Below are 24,228 nucleotides of genomic sequence, written 5' to 3'. Positions count from 1 at the left end.
TTTCCTTCCCTTTCCATGATACATGTGTACCTGCATCATTCCTCAACCTACCTGACCATGGGCTAACATTGGATCCACTGCTCAAAGACTCCCCAAGTCCACTCAGCACTGTGATTGCTACTCAACATGTGGTGCAACATCAGCACTTCTTACATCTGCATCTTCTATTGCCTTCACTATTGGTACATACCAGCTACTCATCTCATCGAACACAACATCTCTGCATCTCACCCCCACGAGTGGTAGGGTTATAGCATCTATAACCTTTTTGCTCCATAGCATAACCAATGAAGATGCATTTCTCTGCCTTTGGATCCAACTTTGTTCTCACTTCATCAGGAACATGTACATATGCAATACACCCAAACACTTTCAAGTGAGACACATCCGATCTCATGCCTGTAAACTTCTATTATCAGGAGTCATACCATGAACAGCTACAGTGAGTGTCACGTTCATAATGTACACAGCAATTGCTACTGCTTCTGCTCAAAAGTAATGTAGCATATTCTTTTCAGCCATCAAGGCATGTGCCACTTCTGTAATGTGCATGTTTTTCCTTTCTACTACAACACCATTCTGTTGTTGTAGAGTGTACCTGCATGTAAACTGCCTCTTGATTCCCTGCTTTCTCAAGAAATCTCTGCTCATTGGAGAAATATTATCCCCCACCATCTGATCTTAGGCATTTTATTTCCCCTTCTCGACCAAGGCTTTAAATCTCTGAAAGTGAGAAAACACCTCACTTTTCTCCTTCATGAAATAAACTCACACTTTCCTAGTGTGGTCATCAATGAATGTAACATAGTACTTGCAACCTGCAATTGTTGCAGTCTTGGTCGGTCCCTATACATCTAAATGTATGACATCCAATGGCCTTGTACTGACATGCTTTTCATGTGGGAAAGCATGTTTGGCCTGCTTACCAAGTTGGCATACTTCACAAACCTTATGCATACTGTCAACCTTAAACTTTGGCACCTGCAACAATATTTTGGGCCTGCATAAACTTCAGTCGTTGTACATTCACATGACCAATGCGCTTGTGCCATATGTCAATATCTACAATGACACCTGTTCTATGCGCAAACATGGTTGCCTTTATCTCAGGTATGTTCACATCCAAAGCAAACATCCTGCCATTTCTGTTACCCTTTGCAACCAAGCGACACTTATTTTTGAAGTCTTCCACAAAACATCCTTGAGCATTAAACCTCAAAACATCCTTGAGGTTTAAACCTCACTTATTTTTGAAGTCTTCCACAAAACATCCTTGAGCATTAAACCTCACTTGCCAGACCCTGCTCAGCCATGTATCCAAACAGAAACCAGGTTCTTTGTAATATTTGAAACATGAAGTACATCAGCCAAGTACTTCATTTTGCCATCCTGCATAGACAATGGCACTTTACCAACATGCACAATGGGATGTGCAGTATCATCACCTATTTCTACATAACCTGGTTTTTCCATTTTGTGCATATCTCCAAACCACTTAGCATGACTGGTCATGTGGTTAAAGGCGCCAGAATCCACATACCATATATCTTGAGATCATGACACATCCCATGTTATGAAACTAAGCATGTTCTGTATCAACATCACCTCCATGTTTGCTAGATGATGCATAGTTGCCTTGCTACAACTTCCCACTTTTAATGTCATTCTACTTTTTGTAGCAGTCCTTTGCCATGTGTCTTGGTTTGCCATAGTAATAGCACTCTATGCTATTTGCATTTTGATTTCCTTGCCAACCACCTCAGCCTCTTTGGCTCCCCCTAACTCTAGACTGGCCTCTTCCACTTGTGTATGATTACTACGGATTTTTGTTGTCCAGAATTCTGATTTCCTTATCGGCCACCACCTTGGTCTCAACCACGGTCTCTACCTCTACCTCTACCTGAATTAGAGTAAAAGGCCTATTCCGATGTGTTCTTGCTTTGTGAATAAGAATCCTCACCTAAAGCCTTTTCTTCTATGATCAGCATAGATATCAAGTCCTGAAAGCTGAGAATATTCTCCCTGATTGCAATGGAGGTCTTGAATGGCTTGTACTCTTTGCCAAGCCCATTCAGACAGACACTCACCAAATCATCCTCCTCCACTAATACATTGATAGACCCAAGGGATTCAACAATGCTCTTGATCATTAAGGCATATTCATATTGATGGACATACTTTTATTTTCCATAGTATGCAACTCTTGCTTTAACTGCAACTTCCTTGCCTTTGTGTTAGTCTGGAATATCTAAACCAGATTCTGCCATGCAACTGTTAGAGTGTTTGCATCATGTATGTGTCCTATCATAGTGTCTGTTACACTAATGGAAAGCCAGTACATGACTTTTCTTGCACCCTAATTCCAATCCTTAAATGCCTTTATATATGCAGGAGTGACATTCTCCTCAGATAACTCTAGAGGCTCCTCATTGTCTCCTTCTACATAGTCCCAAAATCCTTTACCCATTAGGAAATTGGTCATTCTGAACTTCCAGGCATAGAAGTTATTCTTATCCAGCTTCTCACTAACAATCTAATTAATACATGTTTTCCTACAGCAATCAAATAACCTGCAAACAAACAACTTCTGTATGCAACCTGTAATACAGCAGTATACAACTTCTGTATGCAACCTGTAATACAGCAGTATCTCTTGTAACTGCTGCAGTGGTACTTCAGCATAGCCTGTGTATCACCAAATGTGACCAGAGTACATGTACATACACCCAGTATCAACAATGTGCAAACCCTGACTGCACTTCCAAAATGCACTGCTAAACTGCAATAACCAAATTTCAAGCAAAAATAGTTCTCTACGAGAACTTTCAGCCCTGCAATGACGAAACGGGGCCCGTAACGCGATGTGATTTGTAAGGTTTATAAATGATAGTAGGGGCACACACTTTGCTAGCAAGGTTTATAAATGATAGTAGGGCCACACACTTTGTTAACAAGGTTATCTCAATGAATCTCTTACAAAATTCATGGTGGTACCACACAAGAAGCCTTATTTTTCAAGGAAATGAGTAAGTAGAGGCAACCAACAAACTTGTGCTAAATTCTCACCGAGATTATGGAGTGGAGCATAAGCTTTACTTTTCCTTGTGGGCATATTGCACCATGGAGTGGAGCATAAGCTTTACTTTTCCTTGTGGGCATATTGCACCATGGTTAAGATAAGCATGAGATAAACACACCATTTGGTTTAACTTCTGCACGAGGGGTTGTAATGCCAATGGAGTTCTTGGTTCTTGGTGCCAAGCATGAGAATAGTACAAATGTTGGATATGGATGGCTCAATTATAAAGAGATTAGAGGACTTTATGAAGTACTCATCATGGCAACACATGCAATGATGACTAAAAAGGCTTGTAGGAAATCTTGGTTTGACTACAACCTTGAAGGAAGACTTTTACAAGTTAAGGTAAGTTAAATAATAGAGGTTAAGGAATGTACAAGGTCAAATAAATGACACCAATGGGGGCAATGAAACTACAAATCCCAGAAGGTAAAAAAAATTTAACCATCAATGGAAGCATATTGAAGAGGTGCTATACCACAGAAGAGCCAGTGACCATGGAAGATGCAAATAAAGTAGGGAATAAAAAACCAATAGAATAGATGAGTGTGCTAATGAACAGAATAATGTACCCATTACATCTCAATGAGCATGGAAGAAGTAGTGCACAAGGGCCCAACAATTATGTCCACATGTGAGATAGGATCTACATCAAAGTTATTTCAAGAGCAAGTAGACATGTCTAATCAATCATTACCTACCCTAGGGACTTAGAAATAAGGAAGGTATTTCTAGTCCCAAAATCAAAGTAGACCTAAAAGTACCTAAAACTAGGGTGAAGGAGGGTATTCTTAGTCCTAAAATCAAAGTAATCTCTTGAATGTACCTAAAACTAGGGAGTCAACTTATCAACCTTGCCAAGGTTGGAAGCATAAAAATAGATCTAATAAGGGTAAATGATGGAAACACAGTGTTAACCACTCCATAGGTTAACATGGTTTTGCTCGCTCGACCTACTGTAAGGCGCTTTTCCATCTTAGCTGCATGTGAACGGCCACTTATCTTTTGTAAGAAGGTGCTGGAACGTATAAAATGGCCTTATTGTCAAATAGGGAAAGTCTATGGACTTACTATGCATAATTACTTAAGACTAGTAATACAGAGACCAGACCATTTTGAAGTTTGGTCGGCCTAGTATATAAGTCATTTTTGATAATAAGTAATATATAATCATTCCCTTGCAATAACTGGAACATATAAAATGACCTTATTGTCAAATAGGGAAAGTCTATGGACTTACTATGCATAATTACTTAAGATTAGTAATAGAGACCAGACCATTTTGAAGTTTGGTCGGCCTAGTATATTAGTCATTTTTTATAAAAAGTAATATATAATCATTCCCTTGCAATATTTTTTTTGTGATCTCTCCTTCTTTCCTCTCTTGTTACTTACATGCATCCATTGAATCTTGCTTGCTTTTGATGCTTACTTGCTTGCTTGAATCTTGCTTGTGATGGATGCATGTTACATAGGTTTGATTGTAGATATTCTTATTGCATTAGCTTCTTCTTCTGCCCCTTCCTGTGAGAGAGAACTACCATTATGGACCGACCCTTGTATGTTGTAGTAGTTGAGTACTAACCCATATAGTGTGTACTCTTATCTTTATATTATGTTGGTTGAGTAGAGAAGAAGAAGATAGAAGAAAATTCAACTATCAATCTCTCTCTTGTGTGTGTGTGTTTGCTTGCTAGGGTTTGAAGCTGTCCCTCTCCCCCACTTCTCTTTATGGTATCAGAGACTGGTTCGTGTGAGAGCTAAGAAGGCAAGCAAGAGACAAGAACGAGCAAGGAAGGAAGCGGTAACTACACGGGTAAGAGCACCATCATCTCTTTCCCCTTCTTGGTTTAGGTACAACATCCCCTCAACAGCTCTGGGAGCTACACATCTCCGAATGAGGTGTTGTCTTTGCGGGAGCGGAGTTACAAGGCAAGTATACTATCTTATTGGACGCTGTTTTTTCAGCCAGATTCGCGTTTCGGGTAAAAAATATGAAGTTGGCCTTCCATTGCCAATTTGTATAGCTTTATCTTCAACCCATTTTGTGCAATAGTTAGTTTTCGCTATGATGTACTTGTGTACCTTTGGTGGCTGGTCGAATTGGCCTAACAAAATCAATTCCCCACTTCTTAAAGGGGCTTGTACAATTACTAAATTCAAAGAAATCTTATCCCATCCCATAAGATGATTAGCCCTTTGGCATACATCACATGTTTTATAATATTATATTGCATCCTTATAAAAGTAGGCCACCATAAGCCTAATTGCATCACTTTTCTTACCATGACATCCATAGTAAAATGGCATTTAGCAATACCCTCGTAACTAGTTATTAACCCATTTATGGGTTAACAATGAATAATACCCTCATGAGTATTTGTTAACCCATAAATGGGTTAACATCAGCTAATACCATTCATTCGAAGCTTGAACCCCCTTTGAATAGCCTAGTCAAGAATGCAAAACCATCCTCCAATTTTTGAAGCCATTGTTATGATAGAGGATTCGCTAAAGTTATTCATATTAAAGCTACTGTGAATGACACTGCCTCTTCTAAGAAAATGTCCCTTGCCTTAGGCAATACCTCAAATACCCCCCGAACTAAGAGGAATAATGGATTGAAACATAATCAAAGTCAAGAATCAAGGGTAACCAGACCAGAGAAGAATATTTTTTCTCAAATTGTACCCTCTTTGACTCTTGATCAACGCATCAAATTTTCCCGATAAATCTAATATTTTAAGTGCCAACATCAAGATCGTCAAATGAAGAATTGTCCCAACTAGCCAAGGTTACTTGCAAGATGAGTGTAAGAGGGAGACTATTCTCTCATATAATGAGACCCAAAGAAAGAACCCTCCCTCAAGTATCAATCAAGGGTAGGCTTAGGGAGAGGCATAGCAAGCCTTTTCATCAAAGTGAATGCTTATGATGTTAGCAAGACCATTTGAGGAAATATTTCTCAAATCAACCAAGAACCTATTCCCAAGCACAGGGGGAAAACTCAAAAGGATGGGCCCATATCCACTCAACTACTTTTGAGACTAATACTTTTCTAATTAAAGAGAAGAGGGAATCTAAGCTTCTGTGGCTAGATTCCTATGTTGTATAAAAGTAAAAAAATGGAATATTTTGGTTTGGTAAAACATTTATCAAAAACCTTAAACTAGGAAGAGGAAATCAAATAATGTAGTGCCATTAGGTTATGACAACCGTGTTATTCCTCAAGTGAACTACATTACGCATACACATGAATTTAATTACATCATTAGATAGGTATTTCCTTCACCCAAACCTTAAATCATGGGATAAGGTTTAGTAAGCGAAGTAATTAAATAAATCATCTAAGTTTATTTATAAAAGGATGTGAATTTTTTTTTGACAAAAAACAATGGTTTTTTCTTTGTCAAAACATGGTAAATTGTTGGGACAGTCAAGCTACTCTACCTTTAGAGGAAGAATTTGATAGGGACGATATGAAAATAAAATTCAAGGGATAGGAACCTCTGGGTGTCCATTCTTGTAGTTAATAAAAGCCTCCATACTGCTAAAGGCTCAACAAGAGTCAAACCATTTTTTGTTCAAAATGAACCTAGTAGACAACAAGGCTGACTCTAAGGAACTAGTGTGGTTAAGTGAATATGCTGATGCGTTCCCATAAGAGTTGAACGAGATGCCTCCTTCATGTGAAGTAGACCATGAGATTGAATGAATTCCTAGAGCACAACCCATAGCTAAGCTCGCATACAAAATAACAATTCTAGAATCAATAGAACTTAAGGAATAATTGAGACAACTGTTTTGGAACAAGGATTTATCGACCTAGTGTTTTGCCTTGGGGTGCACCTATTCTTTTTCAGATTAAGAAAGATGGGACACTTAGGCTATGATTCTAGAGAAGCCCACATTATCGACAATCCTTAAGCAATATCATCAATCCCACACTTATCACAAAAGACAGAGCCATTGGGGCAACTACTTGTGCAATCAGCTTATGCAGCCAAGATACCCCTCTCTAAAACTATGGTCCTTGATAATGATAGCACAAAAGAGGAGGTCCTTGTGCGGTTGAGTTTATATCTCTACCCTTGGGATAAATTCGTGCTTGGAACACTAGAATCCAAACTTCTTAATAATCCCAATAATATCTTGGTAAAGAATCTTAGGACATTTTGCAACTATGGTCCTTGACAATGATAACATTGAAGAGGAGCACCTTGTGTGGCTAAGTTTATATCTTTACCCTTAGGCTAAATCCTTGCTTGGAACACCAAAATCTAAACTTCTTGATGATCCCAACAATAACTTGGTAAAGAATGTTAGATTTCTTTTGTCTCAATGGTGGATTTAGTTCTAGCTCAACTTCATGACCCGAATCTCTGCATGGTTGAAGAATCTTAGGTTTCTTTCGTTAATGGTGGATTTGGTTTGAGCTCAACTTCATCACCCAAATTTTCCATCGTTGATTCTTTAACCAATACATGGTTGATTTGGAGCAACATGTTGCACTAACGGTTATGCCATTTGAGTTTGGTTAGCTATAATAGCAATGGGTTACTCCTTGGAAAACTAGATTAGTCGTATGAGAAGCTTTTGATACAACTAAGAAAGTCTTCTCTATGTAATTCTCTACATGATGCTTCACTACTTTATCTTTCATGCTATCATCTAATAGATGACAAGTTCTTTCCAAGTTTGTAAATCACTTGTAGTCACATGGTCATGTATATTTGATTTTTTTGCATCAATTTATCATCATTTGTTCTCTCTTGTCTTATCTCTTTGATTTAGATGCTTCGTTTATGGGTTCATGTCTCACCTCTTGTCTCTTATGGGGGAGGTTGACATGAACCCATAAAAAATGATTTTAATTAATAAAATATTAAAAAATAAATAGAATAAACAATATACTCAATATTGGGTCCAATCTACCCCCACACAAGAGTGAGCCCACGCTTTCTCTTGGTGTACTTAAATATATTTCATGAGTAGCCTTTGGGGCTCAAAAGTAGTATACTTTTACAAAAATGTCGACTTCCTCAAGAATAGTATTCTTCAAAAGTGGCTTGCTTCAAAAATAGCTTTCTTGAGCGTGCAAGCTAGGCTTCCTTTTAAAAATAGGTGTAAGCATTGAACCTTATAAAAGTGCACATGTTTTGAAAATTAAAATATGTGCTAGGGAGCTTTCACATGTCCCAATGAACATATATATAATGGGTAAAAGCTATAAGTTTTTTGGCATTTGCATGTCAACGGCCAAAATTTATTTTTACAGAGTTTATAAATGATCGAAATTCCTAACAAGCATGATACCATAAAAAATCAAGCCTATTCCCAACTAATTTAGCATTGCAGCTTGTTGCATTAAGTGTCCTCATGAAAAAATGTGATATAAATATCACATACATATTCACACACACACACACACACACACACACATATACATACATACATACATACATACATACATACATACATACATACATATATATATACACACACACACACACACACATACATACATACACACACACATACATACATATGTATGTATGTAGACATATATATGTGTGTGTGTGTGTGTGTGTGTGTGTGTGAATATGTACTAAACACACACACATATATAATACATATGTATGTGAGTATGAATACATAATGTGATCTACACACACACACACACACATAATGTATATATATATTACACATGTATCCATAAGTGTGTATTATATATATGTGTATGTGTATGTATTATCTATATGTATGTGTGTGTGTGTGTGTGTGTGTGTGTGTATGTATTGCCCAAAAATGGCAACATTAGTAAGCAACCTGACATTATGCTTGCAGCTTGTTAATGCACATGCATACACATTCGACTTACACACAAGCTTCTCCCTAAGGCCTTTCATAGTTTTAAGAATGAGAATTGACACACGATTTTGCAGACACATACAGAGAACTTCTTGTAAAGACAACTCACAATTTGTAAAAAAATTAAACCACATTTTCATTAAGTCTTGGGAAAGTTGTGGTGCCCATGCATAACATGCAATGTGACTACCAACACATTAAATACATCATTGGTTCCCCAAAAATTGTCTACTAAACGGCCTATAACATTGGCAACATTCTGCATTGATGAACTGGCGAAGCTCAAAGTGGCTTGCAAGGTGGATTGGTGTCTTTTATTTTTTCCATCTTTTGCAAGCTGCATGCCCTTCAAGAGGTATGCAGTTGCAGCTTTAAGCCGGACATCAACCTCTTGTGTCCTCTTGTAAGTCTCCTTGATCATACTTGCAGATGACACTTTGGTGAACTCCAAGGGTGCAAGGATTGTGTCCAAGTTCCTAAGAGGTGGAGTGCAACCTTGTTGCATGCTTATCCAAGATCAAAATATGTGTCAGAAGAAAACAAGTAAACATAGGAACATGTACAAACATAAAGAAGACATAAGCAAATAATCACCTTCAGTTTGAAGGTCACAAGAGTCCACCACATGTGATGCAAGGTTGACAGAATTCTTCTTGCCATAGTGATGCTCAATCACATTATAGACATAGGGGTCAAAGTGCAAGCATCGAAAGTTCTCTTGCCTCCACTCTTCCCCAGTCATAGCCCAATAGCTTGACTTTCCACTTGGTGTATTACGTTTCCAATCATTGATAGCTTGGCCACAACCTTGTCTACTTGAGGCATGCTTGATCATCATTAATCTGTACTCCCTTCTCATATTGCAAAGCTTTGCAATGGCCTCCCACCATTGTGCCATTGTCTTATTCTTTTTCATGAGGCCACCAGCCATATGAGTGTTATCATATGCCCTTTTGCACTCTATGAGGCAAACGGTACTCTGATTGCTCCAACATAGTTGTGTTGAATTGTGAGAGTGCTCAGCGGATTGGTTGTTCTCCTTTCCTTGCCTCCAAGACCTTGATTTCTTTAGAGTAGTTGAACACCATTTCACATGTTGGTAGGAGAACTCTGAGCATAGTTTGATAAAACTGGTGTGCAAGAGGCACATAACTTTCAATAGATGTAGCATTGAAGAGATGAGGAGGTGCTTTCTGATGTTGGACAAAAATGATGTTGAAGGGATAGCAGCATGTTGGGTGTAGAACTATGAGCATGTTCAGAAGGAATTGGTGCAAAAGGAGAAAAGCATGTAATAAAAAGTGCAAGGTGAAGAGTCGTACCCCAATGTCTTGAACGCATTGTAGGAGGCATAAGGCCATCAAGAGGTACATCATCTGGGCATTATGACATGGGGACAAACTCCTTCATGTCATCATCCTGGCATTGTGGGTATTCATATCAATAGAATGGTGCAAGCAAGCAGCTTTCCTTACCTTGGGAATGTGATGGAGTAGTAGGTTGAAGAGGCAATCCATAGGGCATAGCAAAAGGGAAGGACATAGACATTGAGGCCACGTGCAAGGGGCAGTGGAGAAGAGGCACTGGAGTCCAAGAAGCACGATTGACTATGAAAATGAAGAAGAAGCACCAAAATGTAGAAATTTTAAAGCAGAGAAGAGGGGCAGTGAGTTGACACGTGGAGGTTAACTGGTTTGGTGCAACTGGAGAAACTTACTATGTCAGATGAAGTACAACTGGTTTAGTGCAACTAGAGAAACCAATCGTGTGAGATGAAGTCCCGAAATTTTAGGGTAGTACATAAGGATTTTTTAATTAATAGGGTGGGAGTCTGGCTTCCTTAGTTGTTGCACACCTAGAGTTCCTCAGGATCATTCTTCATTAAGCCAGTCGAATCTGATTAAGTAAGCCAGCATGGGACATTGCTGTTAACCAACCCACCAAAACGATCGTGGGGATAAGGGTGTTTACACACTTGGGTGGAAGCCCACGAAAAAGTTTTGTCCAACCAATCAGACTACCACAATCACCCGCCCATTTGACATTTCTTTACAAACTGTGACCATGCCCATGCACCCTCAGCGCTGACGTGTTTGGCTGACTATAGCCCAACAACCATCGTTCTAGTTCCGGGCAGAATAGCCTGCCCACCACAACTCTCAATTGCAGGACGCCTTTTCCGTGGGCATGCCCGTGGTCTGTAAAGGGTATTGTCGCCCAGCAATTGTTTATCAAAAAAGTGCCTGCCCATAGCTCTCAACCTTTTTTGTGGTAGGTTCGTAGTTTGTAAACACCCGAAGTAAGGGCTTCATTGCTCATTTAAATTTGGCACACATAAAATACATGCAAAAAAAGTCGTCATCAAAACGCTTGTTTGTGGGCCAAGCGCATCTTTTTTTGTTTTTTGTTTTTTGTTTTGTTTGTGTTCCTATTTTTATATACCATATAATAACAATTATTATTGTTTCGCAAGCCTATATTTACCTAAGAGAACAAATTTCGAAACTCTCTTGCAAGCTGCTGCCTGTTGCATTTGCAACTCAAGCGTCCTCCGCCGCCGCCGCAGCAGCAGCACCATGGCCTACTCATCTCTCTGCCCTTCTCCCAATCAGTCGACTCCACACCATTTTTGCTTCACAGGATCCTTTGATGGGCATGGGCGCTCTCTGCAGAGCCTCCATCTAGAATGTAGGCTAGGGTTTGCAGCTAAGACCTTGACTTGCAGAAGAGACAGGACGCAGGAGGCCTGCAGTAATGGAACTTCTTCATTTTCGATAGCTCTTAGTATTAGATGTGATGGAGCGCATGGATCTGAACCAGTATTTGATCGTGCCTCCGAACAAATTGAAACAACACAGAGTTCATCAGAAGTGGTGTCATCAAAGACATACCTTGACAGCGTTTCTGTAGAGCAGCAACGCTACACTGAGACAGGAGGAGGTGAGGGTAGTGGTGGTGGGGGAGACAATGGCAAGTTTGGCTTTGGTGGAGATGGAGATGGCAGTGGTGAAGGGGATGATTCTGTTGAAGAGGAGGAAGAGGAGTTTGGTTCTCTTTTGAACTCTGAAGAGGTGAACAAGCAAGTCAAAGCCCGGGGTATAACCCTTCCTCCAGACATGGCTGAGGCGGCTCGAACTGTTGGTATACGGAGCCTCGTTCTCACTCGGTTCATGGATCTTCAGGTATGCTTCTTATCACTAACCCATGTTTTTTTGCTGGGAAGTGAAAAAAAGTGAGATGTCTGATTGCTCAAAGCCCTATGGTAGCACTTAGGGTGGGCCTCAGATGAATGCCCCTGGAAAGATTGTCCGGGGACAATCAACAGCTGCTGGATCCCTTGTGGGTCTGGATGGCCACACAAGCGGCTGAAGCACCTTGTAGTGAAATGGCTCTGCTGTCTGCATCCCACTCTGTTTGTCTTGTTATGTGGGATTGAAATTTCAGGTCCCTAGCTTTAGGAGGGATGCAAAGGATTGCTTCCCAATGAGGCTAGAGTTTTGGTCTTTGATCCCGCAACTGGCAAGCAGGTCAGTCTGTGATGTATGATTAGTAATGAAGGGCTTTGGCCTGAGCACAAAGGCTTAGGTTTGTCCTAGGGGTTTGATTTTCAAGTCTTTGAGCTGTTTGTTTTATGTGATCAGAGCTTTTCCTACAATGCCGGCCAATTGCTAATGGGGTTGACTGAACATTGATTTGCCTGATCAAACACGGGGTTATGATTGATGGGAGCAAAGGGATCAGCCCGCCCGCGGGAGGAGTCTCCATTTTTTGTCCTTGTTTTACCAGTTTTTTTCTAGTCATGGGGGGCTGTTCCTTTTCTCTCTCTTCTGTTGGCCTGTAGGAGGTGGCCGACTTGGGGCTGGCCGACCAGCCCATGGGGCATATAGAGGGGCTTTTGGCCTGTTTTCCACTGGCCCACTGGCAGCCCCAGCCCATATATATACCACTTCATCTCCAACCCCCCCCCCCCCCCTCTCTCCCTCTCTCTAGTTTTGTACGGGATCTTGTGTATATAGCAGAGTTTATTAAGAACTTCTCTCTCCAGCACTTCTGCATTTTTCTTCTCTCAGATTTCTATCTCATTTCGGCTGCACATTCCGACATGGTATCAGGCCCAGTTGGCTTGAAGCTTTGCAGACGGTGAGAGCTTGCGGGGTTGCTATTTTTTGGTGCTGATTGGAGAGTATTTGGGTTGTACGGGACGTGGAGAAGCGGGTAGAAGGTGGGCGTCATTACTGGACAGCCACCTTGCGGGAAAACTCAGCCTCTTCTTCAAAAAATTTTCCCACCCACGCTCCCTCACAAGACCACGTGAACCCCTGATATGGCAGATTTGCTCAAGATGGCAAAGAAACCTATGAAGATTCCCACCCTCCGGACATTCCCGGTGGACCGATAGTTGGACGGGAACAACTATGGCATTTGGAAGGTGATGATGGAGTCTATCTTGTTATCTTATGATTAGACTGACTTCGTCACGGTTGGCGTTTCAAGGCTAGATCTGGCGGAGGAGGACTCTTCACTATCAGTCAAAGAGTAGGAGGCCCAAGCAAAGTTGTGGGATTGTGTCAATGTCCGTGTGCGCTCTTTCATCTTTCTTAATTGTACACCCCAAGCGGTCAATCATATCAAGCACATGACGTTGGCTCGAGGGATTTGGTAGCACTTGGTCTCTCTATACAATCGGGTCACCCATGAAGAGAGTTTCCTTGGAAGTGTAGATGCGAGTGATGAATCCAGCAAAGTCTTCAATGATGTGGGAGCACATCAATAAACTCCAAGCTCTTGAGCAGGAGGTTCTTCAGGCTAGGAAGGAGATATCATTAGAGGACATGGCCATCACCCTGCTGTCTCATCTGTCCTCTTAGAACTCAGCTTTCTATTCTTTTTTGATCACCAGTGGGAGGCTCAACATCATTACTTGGGAGAAGTTTGTGCCGATGATATTGGACCAGGAGGAGCGGTTTCTGAATCCTTCCACAGGGTGGAGGTTTTGAGGCAACGACAAGAGAAAGGGAAGTCTTCACAGTCGAAGTCTTCTGAGAAGAAGTTCGACTCAGATTGTGATGCTTTCAAGGTCGAGCGGACCTATAATCATTGTGGCTAGAAGGGTCATTATTGGAGGAAATGTCCTCAGCGGAGCATCGAGAAAGGTGCAGAGTCCTCAGTTGCAACCCGCGAGACTTCAGCTTTTGTGCACTTGGAGATTATGGACATTGGAGCTTCATCTTCTTCGAGCAGGGAGGCGGTGGGTCTCACCGTTGGGGATACTTGGGAGTGGATTCTGGATAGTGGTGCTTCCAGGCACATGACTCCTTCCCGAGAGTTGTTACAGGATCTTCGGAGCCAAATAGGTCACATTTTTATTGGTGACAAGTCCACTATCCCGATTCACAGTGAGGGTAGGTTGGAGATCGTCCCCCGATGGCAGAGGGGGGAAGCATTACTTCCCAGTTCTTTATGTTCCATCTCTTGGTTTTCATCTTTTGTCAATGTGTGAGGTTTGCAAGATTGGCATGCGGGTGGAGTTTGATGAGCATTCAGTTGCTATCGGGGACAAAGCAACAGGCCATGTTGTGTGGGAAGGCGGAGTGGAGAATGGGATTTACAAACTCTCAGCACTCTCCTCTTGCAGGTACTCAGCTCGATGATTTGTAGTATTTTTGTTTTGGCCACTTGAATGTGGATGCGCGCGGCGGGCTTTTTAGGACCAGATGGTGGATGTCTTACCAAATGTTGGCAGAGCAAGCAAGGACATTGCAGTTCTTGCATTCGAGGGAAGCAACATAGGGAGTCTTTTCCGAAGCAGGCTACCAGGCGGGCTTAGAAACCTCTGGAGTTGGTTCACACTGACTTATGTGGGCCCATGCAGATCCCATCTTTGGGAGGAGCCTTGTATTTCATGTTGATTGTGGATGATTGTAGCAGGTTCACATGGGTGTACTTTTTGCTACATAAGGACCAAGCCTTTGCTTCGTTCAAGGACTGGTATGCTTTGGTGGAAAAGGAGTATGGATTGCAAGTGAAGATTGTTCAGGCTGACAAAGGAGGGGAGTTCTCTTCCAATGCTTTTGTGTGGTTTGTGCAGAGAATGGCATCAAGCGGGAGTAGGCCAATACAGGGTCGCCTTCAGAGAATGGAGTGATTGAGCGAAAGAACCGAACTGTGGTGGAGATGGCAAGGACGATGTTGGAGCATCGCGACCTCCCTCGTCCACTGTGGGAGAGGCGCTATGGCTACGGCTGTCCATACCCTCAACCGATCTCCGACGACTGTAGTGTCTAAGATAATTCCGTGTGAGGCTTATTTTGGCAAGAAACCAGATGTCTTCCATTTCTGTGTTTTTGAAAGTGATGCCTATTTTCGCATTCGAAGAAGCAGAGGGAAAAGCTTGATTCCAAGTCCTAGAAGCTTGTTTTTGTGGGATATAACTCTCTTTCCAAAGGCTGCAGGTTATATGACTCGAAGTGGAATGAGGTTGTTGTTAGCGGAGATGTCTTTAATGAGCATGTTCCAGGTGTAACTGTTAAGGAGCCACCGCTTCTTGGAGAGCTAGATGAGTATGAGGATGAGTCCCGGGCTATTGTCACCTAATTCCCTCCATAGGAATGTCGGGGTCCTCCCCACCAAGCACGGTGGTCGCACAAATCTTAGCTAGAGCCTCTGGCATGAAGTGGGTGAGAAGTCCCAATGTGGAGCCCTCCATGTCGGCCATGCGCAAAACCCTATATAAGGGAGTCACCGCAATGACAATGACACGCATCTCGCGCCAAAAGGACTCTCTCATGCATAGCCGTTGAACGGCTCAGGCCTCGTCCGCACTAGTCACCAACTCCTCTCTTAGCCATGTGACGAAATCCGGGGAGACCATTGTCAGCTGGAGCTTCGGTTGCACGTTGTATAGCCGCTCCAAGAGAAGCCACATGTAGGCAAACCGTGTGGAAGAGGGATTCTTAAGCTCCAAGTCGCTTTGCTCGCGAAACATAGCGAGCACCTTTACCTTCTTTGTGAAGAAATTCACAATGGATAGGCCTTGTGCAACCACCCTCTTCACCCAATCTAGCTTCCCCACATCCTCCATGAGTAGGTCTAGACAATGGGAGGGACAAGGAGTCCATACAATGGATGGGAACTCCGCCTCTACCAAGCGCCCCATTTTACGATAGTTGGATGCATCGTCTGTGATGACTTGAATGACATTTTCATGTCCGACCTACAAGTAACACAATGGCAATTTGGCAAATGCAATGACATTCTTAGAAGTTAGAAGCTTGAACATGTTACATAGATACTAGAGAGTCGAGACTTGAGAGTTAAAAATCAAATCACAATGCACATGTGACATAGTACATAGTACAGGCCTCTATTATGGCTTGCCGGATGTGATGATAGATAAAGTCCCCCGATGTTTTTTGCCCCGCCTTTTTGGTATCCACGGTGCGTAAGAAGTATGTGCCGAGAGCGCATGAAACAAGGATGTTCATGATACCTCTCTTCTTCCAATCACTCCATCCATCGGAGAGGATAGAGCAACCATACTTCGCCCATCCTTCTCGCATTGGTGTGAGTTTGTTGTTGATCCTTTGCCTCATCATCAAGCGTGGTGGTGCGCATCTCATGGTAGGTGATACCATGCCATTCACCATGGGATGGCCCCACCTCCCCAATGGCCTTCACCATTTTGTGCCATTGTGGAACCTTGAGCACATGAAAGGAGAGATTGCAGTCTATCACCGTGCGTGCAATCTCCTCATTCGCGGCTTTCATCTTCGCCTTCACATTGGTGAAGTTGTTAATGTTTGCACCGATGGCGGTTTGCCTCATTATCGGAGAGCTCTTCTCCCTTGGCCTCTTTGATTGGAAGTTGGAACCACCCGAGGCGGAGCCGAAGCCGGATGGGACACACGAAGGAGTCACAGATGCGGAGGTACCGGACATGGAAGCTCCCCCACGTCCACCTTTGCCTTGGTTGTGGATGAGCGAGTACTTCTTCACTATACCATCCCCAATTTCTTGGGGAATCTCCTTGCACGGCACCACTTCCCCACCAAGCTTGGACACATGTGCAAGGAGCCTTGTGACGCTACTTGTGTAACCCTTCCCGCAAAAGTTACACGTCCATTTCCATGACTCCGAATTATCGGTAGGTTTCTCACCGATGGTGCTTGTCCTTTCCTTCGGACCTCATTGCCAAAGTCTAAAGAGAGAGAGAGAGAGAGAGAGAGAGAGAGAGAGAGAGAGAGAGAGAGAGAGAGGGGGGGGGGGAAAGAGAGCTTGAGAGAGAGAGAGAGAGATAGAGCCTAGAGGGAGAGGCTAGAGCGTAGCCTCTAGGTACTAGGTAGTAGGCCCTAGAGAGCGGGACTCGGGAGAGGGAGAGAGGTAGGGGGGAGAGAGAGAGAGAGAACTTGAGCCTTGACTCTTGAGCTTGAGCCTTGAAAGTTGAGGCGTGATCCTTGAGAGAGAGAGAGAGAGAGAGAGAGAGGGAGAGAGAGCTTGAGAGCTTGAGAGCTTGAGCTTGAATGATGAGAGAGGGAGAGACCTTGAGAGCTCTTATACAAGCATGAAGGTGAAAGGGATCCAAGGCCATGGCACATGCCCAATGGCCAAACGGCTACAACAAATGGGCGAAAGAAACGAGAAAAAACGGGTGCAAAAAAATTTGATAAAAACAGGCAAAAAAAAAAACCGATAAAAAATGTCTAGTTTTTTTCAGGAAAGTTTCACATCCGTACGGTATGAAATTGCCGTGTCGTTTCGTTTCGCTGAACCAAAACGTCCATCGGCCAAAAAAACGTTTTGGCTTCATTTCGCTCCGGTTCTTTCACCCCATCCCGTACTTTACGTACCGGTGTTGCGGTACGCGTCCCGCAGACAACTATGCTTGGACTTGGACTTGAATTCATTGGATTTTGATATTGGCTCTGGTACTAACTTGGTAAGAGATTCTTGTAGGTCATCCCCGTGGTGTGCTCGGCATTAGAGATCTCGTGTCTCAACACCGACTTCGACTTGGGATTCTACATCGGCATATTTGTTTGCTTTTGTATTCATTGTTGGATTGATCTTGGCCAGCATGCCCGTGGATTGTTCCTGAATAAATTCTTGAAAGGGGCGGGGCTTGCTCCTTGCTCAATGTGTGTGTATTGTGCAAAGCTCCCTAATCCCTTCTCTCTATCTTATCTCTTGGATACGTGGTTGAATCTATCACGACACGCCCTACTGGGCTTACAGCACCGATGGCATTGCAATAAGCCAAGGTGGCTTTCAAGATTATTATTGTTAGGGTGGTTTGGGTAACACACATTGACTCGCAAATGGGCACATAGCCCAACAGTGTGTGCTTGTGACTTGGGGAGGGGGGAGGTCTTGAGTTTAAATCCCTGCAGGGCCCCATTGTAATTGTGGCCGCTTTGGGGCCTCAATTTGTAATGCAAGAACAAGCTGCTTAGGGGTGGGTTCCAATTGTGGTTACAGAAGGATCTATTCAAGGAAAAGAAAACATGCATTGACTCGTATACAGAAAAAAGCTTTCATTTTTCTCCAACATTATTCCTTTTTGTGGAAGAGTTTTTTTTCCTCAACCACTAGGAAAACCAATCAAGGGTCACCTCAAAGCATATCCACCTAGGTCAAGTAATTTTTGTTATAGAGTTTTTATGATGATCATGCTACTTTTCTGATTTGCATCTGATATGGGACTTTCCTTGCATGCAATTTATGCTTGGTCTTTCGCAATTCAAGTGGCTATTAAGTTTTGGCATGCTTTTGAAGACCTTTTTTTTAAATTTGGGCTTCTATTTATGATTCCATTCACTTTGCAAAGCTCAAGGTTGCATGCCATGGCAATGACAAGTTTTTCCTCTTTTCCACCAGGGGACTAAATGGCCATTAGGAGCAGCCATTCGTGGTAGCACCATGCTACGCAACCGCATGCTGGCTGACCAGAGTTTTCTCTTCAAGATACTGACAGAGGTGGTACCTTTGTCAATCACAAGGATACTGTTTTTTGAATGTAATGCACCATCTAGCTTTGTGTTCGGCTAGCATGTGTATCCAGATTCCATACAGGTGTCTTAAGTTCGTTTAGTTTGCACTGTGTCTCCAGATTGCAATTGATTCTGGCTGTGCGACAATTGCTGAAGTACAAAAGAGAGGAGATGATTTTTGGAATGAATTTGAGCTTTACATGGCAGATCTTGTAGTTGGTATTGTTGTGGATATTGCTCTAGTTGGCATGCTAGCTCCGTTTATACAGTTCAAAAGGGCAGCTCCCACCACTGGAGTTGTGGCTCAGTTTTCACGTGCAATTCAATCTCTTCCCAGCAGGTAAAGACCTCTTGTTTGATGGCGTTTCATGTGCTTGCATCCATGTTTGCTCATGCGCAATTCCTCACAACATGCTCTATACATTTATAAGGTGCATCAATTGTACAGGCTCATGTGAAGCACTCCATGGAGGCAGCATGTAATAATGTGCGTAAGTGCTGCTTTGCTGCCAATTAAAGTTCATCTAACCCTAGATATTTATTTGTGAATGCTCCTCCCATGTAGAACCTCACGTCTTATGACAAGTAAGAAGGTTTTACAACAAGCCTTTTTGTTGAGGTGGACCGATAGGGGTCACATCAGAGGAGTGTGTCAATTCGTATCTAGGTGAAGCCACCCCAAGGTTTGTGCTTGGGCAATCCTATGAGTTGTTTCTGTGTTTCCACCTCGTGATGTCCCTGCAATTAGATGTGAGGCATTCATATTGCTTCTTTTATTTCTTTGGTCTCACTGAAATGGCATCGCCTGCATATACAGAGCACTTTACCTTCCCTCTAGCCACTGGGCAGCTGGCAGGAGTAATTGAAGGTGGGTGAGCTGGCTGCTACATGAAAGCTGCTGTACAGCTGGCCTAGCAAGGCAGTTGCATCTTGCACGAGTATGAAAATGGTTGGTGCTGAGGGTGGGCCCACAGATTGATAGATAGATCAATTTAGCCTCTTGTGAGGCAGGATATGGCCTATGAGACCAAATCAAACAGAAAATGTAAAGTTGCCAAATGATTGAAAAGACTGAAAAGTAGTGACTGGTTGTGTGTGTGTGTGTGTGTGTGTGTGTGTGTGTGTGGGAAAGGGTCCATTGGAGTGCTTTTTGGCAAGAGTCTTTCCTGTTTGTTGGAGGAGGTGGATGTTCTCCCTTGTTCAAAGATGTAAGGGAAGCATGTATGAATAGAATCATTGACAGTGAATAGAATCATTGGGAGGTTATTCCAACAAGGTGTGCGGCTTTATGTCTTGCAGTCCAAGGGGGCAACCTGGCAGATCCTATGTGCCTCTGATCCCCTGTGCCAACGTCCAGTCTCGCACCTAAGATAATGGGTGCCGAGGCGAAAGGCAGCATCACTTTCTTATGGGGTGGTCTTGGGAGATTGCAAGCTCGTAAGGTGAAGGAAAGCTTCCCTTCTAAGGTGAATACTTCTCTTTTGAAGGATGCTGAGTTCGTGATCAAAACCAAAGCAACTATCTTTAAACTTGACGAGGAAGCTGCTCTGAGAAACCTTGTATGGATAGACTTTGTTGAAACGCAAGCTATGGTATGGGGTGTGGGAAAGGTTGGTTTGTTATGGACATAAAATTTGAGCACATCAGACACAATTGTACATGGGATGATACTACCTATGGGATATGAAACGTGGAGCGGGAATCTTGGAACCAATTTCCCATTAATGTAATTAAAAAAACTTGATTAAGCACAACATCATGAGAACTGGAAAATGAAATACAACACACAGTGCCTATATGGGCCTACACCACCCGCCCCCTCCCCCCCCCCCCCCCCTTTCCCTTTGATAATATTGTACTAGTTCTTGCAAGGACAAGCTTTGAGGGCTTTAGAAGCCAAAGTTCCATGTACACATGAGGTATGAAAACATCTCAAACAAAAGTTTTTTGTCTGTGAAGGTCATAGGAGTTCCTCTTTTAGGCGTATGCCAACCCTCAGGTAGGACACTCCGAGTTCTTATAAGACTCGTCAAGGATATCAAAGCCTAGCAACCCATCTCCCAATTCCAACGTTCCCATTGTTCTCCCACACAATCCCAACTCCGATCAACGATCTTGGTGTGGGAACAATGAAGTGCTCACTTCACAATCCCCATGCGAATCCATGTGTATGGTGGAGTGTTCATTGAATTGACCTCTCACAATTCCAACATGAATCCACATGTATAGTGAGATGAACTATGAACCCCTTGGCCTTCGTTTGGGGAGATAGTGATTCCAAGAACAATCCTTAAAGTTACTCGTTGCAGTTGATATCCAAGGCCTTCTTCAAGTTGCTTGCAAAGCTTCAAAGTATAAATGTTGCATGCAACCAGTATGATCGTGTAACACAGAACAAGGCCTTCTTTATGCCTTTATGTTAGTGAGCATGAAGCAATCCACACTAATCTTTAATACAGGAGATAGAGTTGTAGAGATAGAGAGTCGACACCAAATTGGGTCCCAACTACCCATTTAAGGGCCCCCTTTTGCAAGGAGTATTTGCTTTATTGCTTTTGGAGAACTTTCTTTACAATGCATAAAACTTGCAGATGACGGTTGACTGAGGAATGCCAAATGCAAGGATGAGGTAGATCAAACGTCGGCTGAACCATCAAGCGGACTGAAGACAACTTTGAAGCCACTATGCACAACCGATCTGTTGAGGGAGATGCAAGACTGAAGGCTGAATGCTGGAGAGGACATCAGGATGCCTTGGATTGAAGCACAATGAAGTGCTTTGCTGAAATTATGTATGCATAAGCCCTAGGGCTCAAGCATACATGCTTTTGCTCTTGATCACTGCTGAGAATGAGATGATTTATGCAAGGGACTTAAGGGCGCTTATATATGAATCCCTATATGCTGGTCGGTTTCCTCAAGGTGCTGTCGGCCTGTTTATGTTGCTCACAACTTGTTGAAATAGCATTAAATGCTACTTTTGATGCTATGGCTTCACACGTGTGCCTGTGCATGCCTTTGCTACTGGTTGAATGATCCTAGTGCTGGCCGACTGGGATCTATGCCCTCACAGAGCTGGCCGATTGGGCTCTAAGGCCATGGTTGGCCCCTTTGGTGGCCCACGGGCTGCTCATGTGCAAGGCTTCCCATGGCTGGCCCTTAGGCTGGCCTAAAGCCCTTGAATGCGCATGTTTTCTAATTCAACGACTAGATAATAGAGTATGCCCACTGAAAACGAACCCTCCTTGTTTATATATCTACTGCTTTAAGCAATCTTTGATGAGTATAAGCTAACCCATATTATTATGGATCTCAAGAACAAATATTGGTAAGGTAGTAGTGCTCTTTGTCCTCTTTTTTGTCTCATTGCTGTACAAATATACATTTCGAGAAAATATTTGGTAAGTGATTGGTTTTACTTATTTCATTCATAAACCTCATATTTATGGAAGTGATCGTGTGTTGTAACAGTGTCTTTGAGGCTGCAACTCCAGGCAGGAAATTCTCAGTGCAACAAAGGATTGCCTCATACTTTTACAAGGTTGGTTTAGATAGGCCTGCTTCTAAGCATTCACTTTTGTGTGTGGGCATGTGTGTGCGATCGCTCCACGCAATCTTGGAAGACTTGTCTGCTGATTTTGTAACGTGGAACCTTCCACCAGATGTAGAAGCCGTACTGTGCTGTTTTTGAAGTGAAATGGAAATAAAAGATATCAATATTATCTCGGTCTTTTTTACACAATCATTAGTATGTGATGACAGGGTATTCAATATGGAGCAGTTGGCTTCAGCTGTGGAATAATAGGCCAAGGGATTGCGAACTCCATAATGTTGTTAAAGCGGTATGTTTCTCTTCTTTTTTGGGTCTAGATCTGTCTCTTTTAAAAGACTGCTCATATAGGATGCATTGTCTCATTCAGGAAGATGAAGAAATCTGATGAGGACATACCCATACCACCACTCGTGAAAAGTGCAGCACTATGGGGTAGGTGACCGCTTCTTCAGTACTCCCAGATTTCAAGTATCATGTCATAGCGCACACTTGACAGTACTTGTTCTGGCTTTTGTGACATGAAACCAGGTGTATTCCTTGCTGTTTCTTCGAATGCTCGATATCAAATTATCAATGGATTGGAGAGGGTAGTGGAGGGGTCCTCGGTTGCCAAAAGGCTGCCACTTGTGGCTATGGTTTTCACCATCTGTATCAGGTTTGCCAACAACACATATGCAGGGATGCAGTTTGTGGACTGGGCAAGATGGTCTGGCGTGCAATGAGAAGTCCTTCTGGACGTCTTTGTTCAGGTTCTTTGGGGATCTCCTTTACTTTAGAATGATCTCAACATGCTGGGAGCAATGGGTACATGAGTAGTGCGGCCTGCAACATAATGTATCCATCCCTTGAAAGGGTTTATCTATCATGCAGAAAATATGGGACACTGAAAGGCCTCCAACATAATGGATCCATCCCTTGAAAGGGTTAATCATACAGAAAGTATGCGACACTGAATGTTTACTTTCTCCTCAGATCTCAAGAAAAAGACCAGTTATGCTTGTGCAAGTGTCCTTATCAAAAGTATCGCTTAGTTATTTATTTTATTGCTTGGTTGTTTTCTTTTGGAACACATTTACATGATAACAAGACACACTCAATAAAAAACAAGGGCTAAAGTTGTAAGGCACTGTGTAGTGTCAACCAAACGATACACACTCAATAAAAAAACTAGGGGTAAAGTCGTAAGGCCCTGTATAGTGTCATACCTTACGAAGCGTTAATGTCTCGTGTCATATACCTTACAAAGCGTGAAGTTGTAGGCCCCTGTAGTGTTGTACCTAACCAAACATTAACCTCATCCTATACAGTCTTTCTAACATATGGAAAAGAGTCCCACGTTTGATATAGTTCTTGGGATAGTCTGTGAGCAAGAGGGCTGAAGATGCTGTTCCACTTGCACTCGTGTTGGCCATTACAAGGATGTAAGCGTGGGTCACACTCAGTGGCCATTGTTAGCTCAGGGGTCGTATCTTCTTTTGCATATCCTTTTGGAACAGCTGGATGTCCATGGAGGTTCAAGAGTGATATATCGGGATCTTGCCCATTTCTACATCTGTAAGATCAGACATGTTTGCCAGACGCCCATGAATTGGACTTGGTTACTTTATGAGGGCATTTCATGTTGTGGAGTGTACTAGAAGTTTATGGCTATCCTAAATTGGTTTTGCAAATTGTTATGTAAAGAGGTACCACCATGTATAGGTAATGTGATTAGAAGAAATGGAAGGCTTTACTGTGCT

At 42.6% G+C, this 24,228-nt stretch overlaps 1 protein-coding gene across 1 annotated transcript; it reads left to right on the top strand.

The window, feature by feature from the left end:
• Window positions 1-11,453: 11,453 nt before the first annotated feature.
• On the top strand, window positions 11,454-23,487 carry LOC147618895 (protein RETICULATA-RELATED 1, chloroplastic-like). The gene is made up of 7 exons (XM_086773998.1): window positions 11,454-12,132; window positions 18,824-18,922; window positions 19,056-19,276; window positions 22,408-22,477; window positions 22,699-22,778; window positions 22,857-22,921; window positions 23,018-23,487. The coding sequence occupies exons 1-7, from the start codon at window positions 11,527-11,529 to the stop codon at window positions 23,209-23,211; spliced, it is 1,335 nt and encodes a 444-aa protein (XP_086630124.1). The 5' UTR covers window positions 11,454-11,526; the 3' UTR covers window positions 23,212-23,487.
• Window positions 23,488-24,228: the final 741 nt, after the last annotated feature.

This window comes from Cibotium barometz, chromosome 34 (genome assembly GCF_041138505.1).
Source record: "Cibotium barometz isolate CiBa-2024 chromosome 34, ASM4113850v1, whole genome shotgun sequence".
NCBI classification, from domain to species: Eukaryota; Viridiplantae; Streptophyta; class Polypodiopsida; order Cyatheales; family Cibotiaceae; genus Cibotium; species Cibotium barometz.
The sequence above is the reverse complement of the archived record's forward strand: the minus strand, read 5'-3'. Positions and strand labels throughout refer to the sequence as shown.

Coding starts and splice junctions, on each gene's coding strand:
- LOC147618895 (XM_086773998.1), top strand. CDS start 11,527: ATGGCCTACTCATCTCTCTGCCCTTCTCCCAATCAGTCGACTCCACAC. Junction 18,923..19,055: donor TCTTCAAGATACTGACAGAG/GTGGTACCTTTG, acceptor CTGTGTCTCCAG/ATTGCAATTGATTCTGGCTG. Junction 22,779..22,856: donor TCCATAATGTTGTTAAAGCG/GTATGTTTCTCT, acceptor TGTCTCATTCAG/GAAGATGAAGAAATCTGATG.